This window comes from Chiloscyllium plagiosum, unplaced genomic scaffold (genome assembly GCF_037043375.1).
Source record: "Chiloscyllium plagiosum isolate Xiang-an unplaced genomic scaffold, Cpla_swu_hap1 HiC_scaffold_14, whole genome shotgun sequence".
In the NCBI taxonomy this organism is placed as follows: domain Eukaryota; kingdom Metazoa; phylum Chordata; class Chondrichthyes; order Orectolobiformes; family Hemiscylliidae; genus Chiloscyllium; species Chiloscyllium plagiosum.
Window position 1 is genome coordinate 68,438,080 of NW_028270152.1, and position 12,286 is coordinate 68,450,365.

General features: G+C 43.9%; 1 protein-coding gene across 1 annotated transcript in view; it reads left to right on the forward strand.

The window, feature by feature from the left end:
- ccdc174 (coiled-coil domain containing 174) overlaps positions 1 to 12,286 on the forward strand; it is a 46,084-nt gene that overhangs the window by 17,961 nt on the left and 15,837 nt on the right. Inside the window, exons 4-7 of the mRNA XM_043708529.2 lie at positions 4,465 to 4,523; positions 7,270 to 7,447; positions 9,141 to 9,236; positions 11,662 to 11,798. Coding sequence (XP_043564464.2) covers positions 4,465 to 4,523; positions 7,270 to 7,447; positions 9,141 to 9,236; positions 11,662 to 11,798 — 470 coding nt within the window. The remainder of the gene's footprint in view (positions 1 to 4,464; positions 4,524 to 7,269; positions 7,448 to 9,140; positions 9,237 to 11,661; positions 11,799 to 12,286) is intronic.

A 12,286-nucleotide genomic window follows, 5' to 3' on the forward strand; every position in this document is an offset into this window, starting at 1 on the left:
AAAAGTTGCCCCTTATGTCTCTTTTATATCTTTCCCCTCTCACCCTAAACCTATGCCCTCTAGTTCTGGACTCCCTGACCCCAGGGAAAAGACTTTGTCTATTTATCCTATCCATGCCCCCCATGATTTTGTAAACCTCTATGAGGTCACCCCTCAGCCTCCGATGCTCCAGGGAAAACAGCCCCAGCCTGTTCAGCCTCTCCCTACAGCTCAAACCCTCCAACCCTGGCAGCATCCTTGTAAATCTTTTCTGAACCCTTTCAAGTTTCACTACATTTTACCGATAGGAAGAAGACCAGAATTGCACGGAATATTCCAACAGTGGCCTAAGCAATGTCCTGTACAGCCGCAACATGACCTCCCAACTCCTGTACTCAATACTCTGACCAATAAAGGAAAGCATACCAAACACCGCCTTCACTATCCTATCCTGCGACTCCACTTTCAAGGAGCTATGATCCTGCATTCCAAGGTCTCTTTGTTCAGCAACGCCCCCTAGGACCTTACCATTAAGTGTATAAGTCCTGCTAAGATTTGCTTTCCCAAAATGCAGCACCTCGCATTTATCTGAATTAAACTCCATCTGCCACTTCTCAGCCCATTGGCCCATCTGGTCAAGATCCTGCTGTAACCCGAGGTAACCCTCTTTGCTGTCCATTACACCTCCAATTTTGGTGTCATCTGCAAACTTACTAACTGTAATTTTTATGCTCTCATCCAAATCATTTATGTAAATGACAAAAAGTAGAGGACCCAGCACCGATCCTTGTAGTACTCCACTGGTCACAGTCTGAAAAAGAACCCTCCACCACCACTCTCTGTCTTTTACCTTTGAGCCAGTTCTGTATCCAAATGGCAGTTCTCCCTGTATTCCATGAGATCTAACCTTGCTAATCAGTCTCCCATGGGGAACCTTGTTGAATGCCTTACTGAAGTCCATATAGATCACATCTACTGCTCTGCCTTCATCAATCCTCTTTGTTACTTCTTCAAAAAATTCAATCAAGTTTGTGAGACATGATTTCCCACGCACAAAACCATGTTGACTATTCCTAATCAGTTGTTGCCTTTCCAAATACATGTACATCCTGTCCCTCAGGATTCCCTCCAACAACTTACCCACCATCTACATCAGGCTCACTGGTCTATAGTTCCCTGGCTTGCCCTTACCACCTTTCTTAAGTAGTGGCACTACATTAGCCAACCTCCAGTTTTCCGACACCTCACCTGTGACTATCGATGGTACAAATATCTCAGCAAGAGGCCCAGCAATCACTTCTCTAGCTTCCCACAGAGTTCTCGGGTACACCTGATCAGGTCCTGGGGATTTATCCATCTTTACCCGTTTCGAGACATCCAGCACTTCCTCCTCTCTAATATGGACATTTTGTAAGATGTCACCATCTATTTCCCTACAATCTATATCTTCCGTATCCTTTTCCCCAGTAAATACTGATGCAAAATATTCATTTATTATCTCCCCCATTTTCTGTGACTCCACACAAAGGCCGCCTTGCTGATCATTCAGGGTCCCTATTCTCTCCCTAGTTACCCTTTTGTCCTTAGTGTATTTGTAAAAACTCTTCAGATTCTCCTTAACTCTATTTGCCAAAGCTATCTCATGTCCCCTTTTTGCCCTCCTGATTTTCTCCTTAAGTATACTCCTACTGCCTTTATACTCTTCTAAGGATTCACTCAGTCTATCCTGTCTATACCTTTTTCCAAAGTTGCAGAACAATGCAACAGCATATAAAACAGTAATTGCTGCTCCTGGAATTCGAGGAAATCACCTCCAACACCTAAAATACCTCAAAAAAAAAGGAGCAGCTCTTGCAGCTAGAAATCTTTTCCATCGTCCATCTTGGATTACCCAGAATCCTTCATATGCTTCCTCCTTTTTCTTAATCAAACCTTCAATTTCTTTAATCATCCAGCATTCCCTATACCAACCAGCCTTTCCTTTCCCCCTAACAGGAATATACTTTTTCTGGATTCTTGTTATCTCATTTCTGAAGGCTTCCCATTTTCCAGCTGTCCCTTTACCTGCGAACATCTGCCCCCAATCAGGTTTCGAAAGCTCTTGCCTAATACTGTCAAAATTGGCCTTTCTCCAATTTAGAACTTCAACTTTTAGATTTGGTCTATCCTTTTCCATCATTATTTTAAATCTAACGTAATTATGGTCGCTGGCCCCAAAGTGCTCCCCCGCTGACACCTCAGTCATCTGCCCTGCCTTATTTCCCAAGAGTTGGTCAAGTTTTGCACCTTCTCTAGTAGATACATCCACATACTGAATCAGAAAATTGTCTTGTACACACTTAACAAATTCCTCTCCATCTAAACCTTTAACACTATGGCAGTCCCAGTCGATGTTTGGAAAGTTAAAATCCCCTACCATAACCACCCTATTATTCTTACAGATAGCTGAGATCTCCTCACAAGTTTGTTTCTCAATTTCTCTCTGACTATTGGGGGGTCTATAATACAATCCCAATAAGGTGATCATCCCTTTCTTATTTCTCAGTTCCACCCAAATAACTTCCCTGGATGTATTTCCGGGAATATCCTCTTTCAGCACAGCTATAATGCTATCCCTTATCAAAAATGCCACTCCCCCTCCTCTCTTGCCTCCCTTTCTATCCTTCCTGTAGCATTTGTATCCTGGAACATTAAGCTGCCAGTCCTGCCCATCCCTGAGCCATGCTTCTGTAATTGCTATGATATCCCAGTCCCATGTTCCTAACCATGTCCTGAGTTCATCTGCCTTCCCTGTTAGGCCCCTTGCATTGAAATAAATGCAGTTTAATTTATTAGTCTTACCTTGTCCTTGCCTGCCCTGACTGTTTGACTCAGTTCTGTTCTCAACTCTACCAGTCTCAGATTGATCTCTTTCCTCACTATCTCCCTGGGTCCCATCCCCCACCTTACTAGTTTAAATCCTTGCGAGCAGTTCTAGCAAATTTCCCTGCCAGTATATTAGTCCCCTTCCAATTTAGGTGCAATCCGTCCTTCTTGTACAGGTCACTTCTACCCCAAAAGAAATTCCAATGATCCAAAAATGTGAATCCTTCTCCCATTCACCAGCTCCTCAGCCATGCATTCATCTGCTCTATCCTCCTATTCCTGCCCTCATTAGCTCGTAGCACTGGGAGTAATCCAGATATTACCACTCTCGAGGACCTCCCTTTTAATTTCCTGCCTAACTCTCTGTAATCTCCCTTCAGAATCTCAACTTCTCCCTTCCTATGTGTTGCAGATATATCTCTACAAAATCCAATATTTGAAAACTACTCTGTTATATAGGTACTGCTTGTTACCATATGACCTGATAGCCAAACCCTATGATTACTTTAATGTTTTAAAAAGTAGTTTATGAGGTGTGGGCATCTCTAACTTGGTCAGCATTTATTGCCCATTCCTAATTGCTCAGAGAGCAGTTAAGGGTCAACCGATCGTGTAAGGATGGCAGTTTCTTTCCATAAAGGACATTAGTGAACCAGATGGGCTTTGCAGACAATAGTATCATGGGCACTTACAGCTCCTTTACCTCTCTTTGCAGCCTTTTTCTCTCCTTTATTATAAAGCACTCTGAAATGTCATTGTGCACGGTAGGACTGTTGTATAAATGTAAGTGGCTAATTGTTCTTTCTTGAGCTCCTCTGATCATTCTTCTCATCTTGTCAACAGTTTCCTCACACCATTTCCATCTTTTCATTTCTACATTTGCAGCAATCTCAGTCTTTTCATTTTCTACTTTTGCAAGCCCTTTAAAATTGAAAATCCTTATCTTTCTTACACTTCAGTGCTTTTTAAGCTTTTGCCATCAGCAGTTTACTCTTGCTAAGACTACTGTGTGTTTTTCTCATTCTTTAAACCTTAGTGGTGTCCTCCACTCTACAACAGCGCTGCTGTTCACTTGAGTATCTCAATTATAATGAACCAATTGTAAGAACGACTTGCACTCACATCACATATTTTCACAATCTTGACATTCCAAAGCACTATTGGCCCCTTAAATATTTCTTATGAATTGTAATAACTGTTCTAACATAAGGAATATAGCAATCAATTTTCACACCGTAAGATCCCACAGTTATATGATGCTGACCATATGATCTATGTTTTTGATGATATTGGTTGTATGATGCTAGAGAGCTCCTCTGCTGCCACTGAAATAGTGCCAAGGAATCTTCTATATTCCCCTGGACTCTTGGTCTAAGATCTCATTTAAAAAATAACGCCTCCATCAGAGTAGCATGGTTTCATTACTGCACAAGGTCTGTCAGTCTGGATTTTGTGCTGAAGCGACTGAATTAATGCGCTTCAAGTAAGGGATTTCCTTTCAAAAGAGCGGGGTTTGTTAGGATTAGGGGTGGTGATGGGGTTTGATAACAGTGTTTCTACTGCGTAAGAAAATGCCATGTGTTAGCTATTATAGGCGAAATTAATTTCTGCTTTCTTTAGGCAGAGGCTAGAGGAAAAAGCAAAACTTTATGAACAGATGACAAAAGGAGACTTACCAGGTAATTTGTGGTTTCCAAGTTTTGTTCCGTTTCCACTCTGAATAAACAAAGGCACCTGTTTCTGGGATGTCTCAATCTAAGGTTTAAATCTCATCTGGGACACTTTGATTTTGACAGGAGGAGTCTGAAGGTTCGAATCACCAGTGTCATCCCTCATTTAAATGAGTACAATTTCACAGGAAACATTTTAGTTAAAAACAAACCGTCAGTGCTTAATCTCATTTATTATGTGATTTAATGGTATTTAATGTCAGACCATTGGTAGTCTGGTTGTGTACTTCTGTTCTCACTGGGCTAGCCTTTCTCATCAGGTGGTGATGTTTGAAACAGGGCATGACTTTATTGTGCATCTGAGTTAGGCATGTTCATTTCTTCCACTGGTTTTCTTGTTTTCATATTATGTAGTTCTCTCTCTGCCAGCTCTTTGGGCTTCACTTTGATGACCTGTTCCAGCTGTCTCCGAGTGACATTCCAGACCACCAGTTAGTAAGCAAGGCTGTCTCATCCTGCCTTTCTTAAGGGAAAAACTTTGTTCCAATGAGCCATTTGGCCCATCAAATCTGCACCAACCCTCCAAAGAGGATCCCACCCTAACCCTGTAATCCCAGATTTCCTAAGGCTAATCCATCTGGACACTATGGGGCAATTTAGCATGGCCAATCCACCTAACCTGCACATCTTTGGACTGTGGGAGGAAACTAGAGCATCCAGCAGAAACTGACACAGACATGGAGAGAACATCATCCCTACAGTGTGGAAACAGGCCATTTAGCCCAACAAGTGCACACCGACCCTCCAAAGAGTAACTCACCCAAACTCATTCCCCTACCCTATTAACCTACATTTACTACTGATCAATGTACCTAACCTACACATTCCTGTGACACTATGGGCGATTTAGCATGGCCAATTCACCTGATCTGCACATGTTTAGACTGTGGGAGGAAACCGGAACACCCGGAGGAATCGCAGACACACGGAGAATGTGCAAACTCCACACAGTCAGTTACCCAGGGCTGGAATCGAACCTGGGTCCCTGGCGCTGAGAGACAGCAGTGCTAACCACTGAGCCACCATAGCCACCATGTCAGCTTATGGTGGCTGTCATTAACTTGCATTTACGTCCCACCTTTCAAATACTAAATTTTCACAGGAGATTATCAAATAGACTTTGACAGCAAGACATTTACAAAAGAAAGGGATAGAAAAGATGGAAAGGTTTAGAAAGGGAATTACAGTTCTTGGAGGTAGCTGAAGCCTGGCCTCGAACGGTGGGTTAGTGACATGTAACAATTGATAGGTTAAATAGAAAGAAACCCATTCCTGGGTTGGGGAAGGCCAGAACTATTGAACGAGGCTTTAAAATTAGAGTTAGACCATTTCAGAGGGAAACTGGGATAACCTCTTCACACAAAGAATGGTGGAAATCTCGAGCTGTCTATCAGTAGTTCAGAAAGCAGTTGGAGAAGGATCGAGTTGAGTCATTCTTCACATACTTATATTTTTATTTAGAGGATTATGTCTTACTTCGATGCACCTCCTAATCCGACAACCGGTGTTTTATACTGTTTGTTTTTTTTTAAAATCGACTTGTTTTGACATATTATACCATACCTCCGTGGCCATCGCATCTGAGGAGGTTGAGGGGGTCTAATAACCAGACCTTCTGGCCCAGAGGTAGGGACAATATTGCCACAGAACCCCCTGAATGTGTCTGTCTATAGGAGCAGTGAGTTCCTACTACCTGCATACAATGAATACATTATTAACACTCTAGCTCCAAAAAGGTTGTTGAGGTTAGATCAGTTTAATATTTCAAAACTCTTTTTGCATTTATTTGAAACGTTAACTCTCTTTCTCTATACACAGCTTTGACCTGCTGAGTATTTTTAGCATTTTGGACTTTATTCCAGATTTCTACATCTTCAGTGTTTTGCTTTTGATAGATTTTTCTTTGACAAGGGTTTTAAGGGGAGATACCAGTGATAGAAGTAAATCATAGTCTGGAACAGTACACAAGTAGGCCAGTGATTCCACACTGATCCTCCAAAGACCCAGACCCAATTTTTGGAGTTTGGAGGAAATCAGACCGCCCAGACAAAACTCCACACAGACATGGGGAGTATGTGCAAACTACACATAGATGCCTGAGGGTGGAATTGAACCCCAGGCCCCTGGCACAGTGAGGCAGCGGTGCTAACCACTGAGCCACCATGTTGCCCCCTGCTGGAGGCCCTATTGCTGAGCACCTAATTTGAATAATTCAATCATTCCTACAGTATGAGATCTGTTGCCTCAGTGTGCTTTACGTTACTTCAGTGTTCAGTACATTTCTATATTTTCTGTGTTTCCATGATTGATCACCATCATCAAACTTCTAATTAGTTTCTCTTTTATTCATTTGCGGGGTGAGGCTGCCAGGGGCTGAACCCAGAAGCTGTTTAACAGAGTCATAATCTAACTGATTGACCGAACTGGCTGAAGGCATCCACTCTGAACAGAACTTCAAGGAGGGTTGAACCCATGCTGAATTGGAAATCCTTTTTAAGAAACTGCCATTTGAACAGAAAACATAAAACAAAATGTATCTGGGCTTTTTTTTCGGCCAGCGCTGATTGTTCCTATAGTGAAGCCTGTTTTGAAGAAAAAAATTGAAGTTGTCAGATTTTTTTAAAAAAAAAAATGTCTCTGCCCTTGTATCTCCTATTCTGCATTACAAAATGGGCGCTCCACTATCCTAAGCCAGATGAAGAAACAGAAAGTATGTACTTGGTCGATTTCACACAGAAGATTTTCGACAAGCAGAAAGAGTTACAGGCTCTACGTGAGGGTGAAGCAGCAAAGAAGACGGTGGAGTGTGAGCAAGATGAGGACTCAGTGCCTGAGTCGGAAATTCCAGCACCACAGAACCCTGATGAGGAATGGTGAGTATCTCGTACATACTGGAGAAATCTGTAGTATCCCAGAATTTATGATTCGTACTGCAAGAAACAGTGTGAATTACTGGCGCTGTTAATTTTATAGAAATGCAATAATAGTCTTTAGTCAGCCGCATTTCTGAATGTTTATATTGTTCTCATTTGTTGAGTTTATAACATTCCTATACTGAAAATGTCATTGAGCAGAGAGCTCACAGGAAAATGGCTATAGGAATTCCTCAACAGCCTGACACCCTGTTAGGATTTACTCATTAACAGTGGTCACTCAAGTGACGTACTAGAGGGCTAACAATACCTATTGTAATGTTCCATTGTACATGTAACTATTTTCAGGAGGGAACTCCAAGACTCTCTTTAAATTTTAGGGTTCAGACAGCATCTAGTTAAAAAAAACTTGCTTTTATCATTTATATTAATTTTTAAGCAAAGCCTTAAAATATATTCTCACTTATTCTAGAAGTTCAGGAGTTCTACAGCTCTGCAATTCGGCATGTTTCCAATTTGGTGTTTAGACAATAGGTACAGGAGCAGGCCATTCTGCCTTTCGAGCCTGCACCACCATTCGTTATGATCATGGCTGATCATCCACAATCAGTATCCTGTTCCTGTCTTATCTCCATAACCCTTGATTCCACTATCCTTGAGAGCTCTATCCAACTCTTTCTTAACTCCAGTGACTGGGCCTCCACTGCCCTCTGGGGCAGAGCATTCCACACACCCACCACTCTCTGGGTGAAGAAGTTTCTCCTCATCTCTGTCCTAAATGGCCTACCCCGTATTTATAAGCTATGCCCTCTGGTTCGGGACTCACCCATCAACGGAAACATGTTTCCTGCCTCCAGAGTGTCCAATCCTTTAGTAACCTTATACGTCTCAATCAGATCCCCTCTCAGCCTTCTAAACTCAAGGGTATACAAGACCAGTCGCTCCAATCTTTCAACATAAGATAGTCCCGCCATTCCGGGAATTGACCTCGTGAATCTACGCTGCACTCCCTCAATAGCCAGTATGTCTTTCCTCAAATTTGGAGACCAGAACTGCACACAATATTCCAGGTGCGGTCTCACCAGGGCCCTGTAAAGTTGCAGAAGAACCTCTTTGCTTCTATACTCAATCCCTCTTGTTATGAAGGCCAGCATGCTATTAGCTTTCTTCACTACCTGCTGTACCTGCATGCTTACCTTCATTGAGTGGTGTACAAGAACACCCAGATCTCTTTGTACTGCCCCTTTACCTAAATTGATTCCCTTTAGGTAGTAATCTGCCTTTCTGTTCTTGCCACCAAAGTGGATAACCACACATTTATCCACATTAAACTGCATCTGCCATGCATCCATCCACTCACCCAGCCTGTCCAGGTCACCCTGTAATCTCCTAACATCCTCCTCACATTTCACCCTGCCACCCAGCTTTGTATTATCAGCAAATTTGCTAATGTTACTATTAATACCATCTTCTATATCATTAATATATATTGTAAAAAGCTGCAGTCCCAGCACTGATCCCTGCAGTACCCCCACTGGTCACTGCCTGCCATTCCGAAATGGAGCTTAAAAGTATCCATGTTGTGACATATTTTCAGATCTGTACTAGCTGTTATCTCTGTAAGGGATGGTCACATTGAAGTTGGAATTGAGGGCTGGACTTTTCTGTGTGTTTCTTCAACCTTCGTCTCTAGGGTTGACTACGTAGATTCCTTAGGCCGATCCAGAAGATGCATGAAGAAAGATTTGTCAGGACTGCTTGCTATGGACAAGGATCTCAGAGGAGCAAGGTAACTATGAAATTAAAACCAAGATGCTTTTTCCCAGCACTGCAGTATTTTGCTTTTGTAGTAATGAATAATGTGCCTTTACAGAGAATGAACTACAGGAACGGAGGTAGCAATGGGCACTTTGAGAAATTGAATAGGAAAGGTACCTGCACCTTGTAGGAACATAATCAGAATCTATGTGAATGTTTATAATTTTATTTGAGCAAATATTTGTATCGCTATGACGGACATTGGTATTGGATAATTAGAACACTTATCTATTTTAAGTATCCATTATTATATATACCAACTATTCCTAACTGTACAACAAAACATCCCCTACAGTGCCTCAGCCATGTCCAGTTTGTTACAGTATTGATGGAATGCTACATTATTGAAGGCTCTAGTTCCTCTATCAGCCTTGACATGAATTCTTCCAAACCGACCTATCCTGCCGACCCATTATCTCAACCTGCTTCTGTCCCACTGAACTCATCTCTGCGTACCTTGACACCGTCCTGTCCCCCTTATTCCAGGAACACCACCCACGCCCTTCACCTCCTCCAAGACTTTAGTTTCTCCGGTCCCCTGTACCTTATCTTCACCATGGACATCCAGTCGCTGTATGCATCGATCCACCATGCCGAAGGCCTCCAAGCTCTCCGTTTCTTCCACTCACGCCATCCCAAACACACTACCCATCCACCAACACCCTCATCCGCCTGGCTGAACTGGTCATTACCCTTGACGACATCTTCCAATCCTCCCACTTCCTCCAAACCAAAGGGTATCCATGGCACCCACATGGGCCCCAGCTATGCCTGCCTCTTCGTCGGGTATGTGGAACAGTCCATCTTCCGCAACTACGCCAGCACCTTTTCCTCAGCTACATCGATGACTGTATCGGCATTACCTCATGCTCCCACGACGGAGGTTGAACACTTCATCAACTTCACTCACAACTTTCACCTCGGCCTTAAATTCACCTGGCCCATCTCGGACACCTCCCTCCCCGTCCCGGACCTCTCCGTCTCCATTTCTGGTGACCGAATAAACACGGACATTTGCTACAAACCCCACCAACTCCCACAGCTACCTGGACTACACCTCGTCCCACCCTGCCTCCTGTAAAAACGTCATCCCTTATTCCCAAATCCTCCACCTCCACCACATCTGTTCCCAGGAGGACTGGTTCCAGCATAGAAGATTCCAGATGGCCTCCTCCTTCAAAGATCACAATTTCCTCTCCCACATGGTCGACGATGCCCTCCAGCGCATCTCCTCCACTTCCTGCACCTCCTTCCTTGAGCCTCGCCCATCCAGTCGCAACAAGGACAGAACCCTCAGTCCTCACCTTCTACCCCCCCCACCCTCTGTATACATCACACCATCCTCCGTCACTTCTGCCATCTACAACTGACCCCACTGCCAGAGATATATTTCTCTTCCCACCCCTATCAGTGTTCCAGAGAGGTCATTCCCTCTGCCACTCCCACGTCAGGTCTATGCCCCCCACCAGCCCACACTCCCCTCCCGACACCTTCCCCTGCCACTGCAAGAAGTGCAAAACCTGTACCCACACCTCCCCCCTCACCTCCGTCCAAGGCCCCAAAGGATCCTTCCACATCCAACAGAAATTTACCTGTACCAAAGTCATCTAGTGTACCCGCTGTATCTGATGTAGTCTCCTTGACATCGGGGAGACAGGACGCCAACTTGCGGATCGTTTCAGAGAACATCTCTGGGACACCCGCACCCACCAACCCACTGCTCCGTGGCTGAACAGTTCAACTCCCCCTCCTACTCCACGAAGAACATGTCGGTCCTGGGCCGCCTCCACCACCAAACCCTAACCACCTGACACCTAGAGGAAGAAACCCTCATGTTCTACCTTGGGACCCTGCAACCACATGGGATTAATGTGGATTTCACCAGTTTCCTCAGTTCCCCTCCCCCCACCTTATCCCAGTCCCAGGCCTCCAACTTGGCACCGCCCTCTTGACCTGTCCGTCGTCTTTCCCATCTATCCGCTCCACCCTCCACTCTGACCTATCACCTTCACCCCCACCTTCATCTACCCTATCCCATTCCCAGCTACTTTCCCCCCCGCCCCTGTTATCTCTCAGCCCCCAGGCCCACGAGCCTCATTCCTGATGAAGAGCTTATGCCTGAAATGTTGATTCTCCTGCTCCTCTGATGCTGCCTGAGCTGCTCTGCTTTTCCAGCACCACACTTTCAACTCTGATCTGCAGCATCTGCCGTCCTCACTTTTTCCATCCTATCACTGTGTCTAGATTGGCGTCACCATCAATTGTAACTTGGTAATGAATAACAAAACCAAACTGAAGCTCTACCGCTCCTGCTTGTTGGGTTGTGAGCACTGTCCTGTCACACTGTAACTGTTGGGGTTAACATGGGTCTCAGCGATGGCTTGAACTGTTCACAGACAGGAAGTGGAAAAGAAAACGTTGCTTTCTGAAGACATGAGAAGGGAGCTTCAGCGGCAGCAGTGGGAAAGAGAGGAAGAGGAGGCACTGAACAGACCCATTGGACCAGTGCATTATGAGGACATCCGTCAAAATGGTATTAATTCCATCCCATATTGTATGTTTAAAGTATCTTTTGAGGTGTTCCCTTACTAGGGTTAGATTAAGTTAAAAATCACACAACACCAGGTTATAGTCCAACAGGTTTAATTGGAAGTACTAGCTTTCGGAGCGCTGCTCCTTCATCAGGTAGCTGTGGAACAGGATCATAAGACACAGAATTTATAGCAAAAGATCACATTGTCGTACAACTGATGCGATATTTTGAACAAACCTAGATTGTTGTTAAGTCTTTCATCTTTAGAACGGGTTGCAGGTTTAGATTCATTAATATGTAAATCCAGGAACTACTTTTAAATCACATTCCCGCGATAACTTAAGGTTTTATAACAAAAGATGGCATCTCCGCTCAGACAATGCCTTAAAGGTGCGAGGTTAGAGTCTGTCTGTGTCCCAATCTTGAGCCAGACTGGTTCTATTTCCAAAATAGGAATTTATAAAATGTTACATGGATTGACTGCCTGC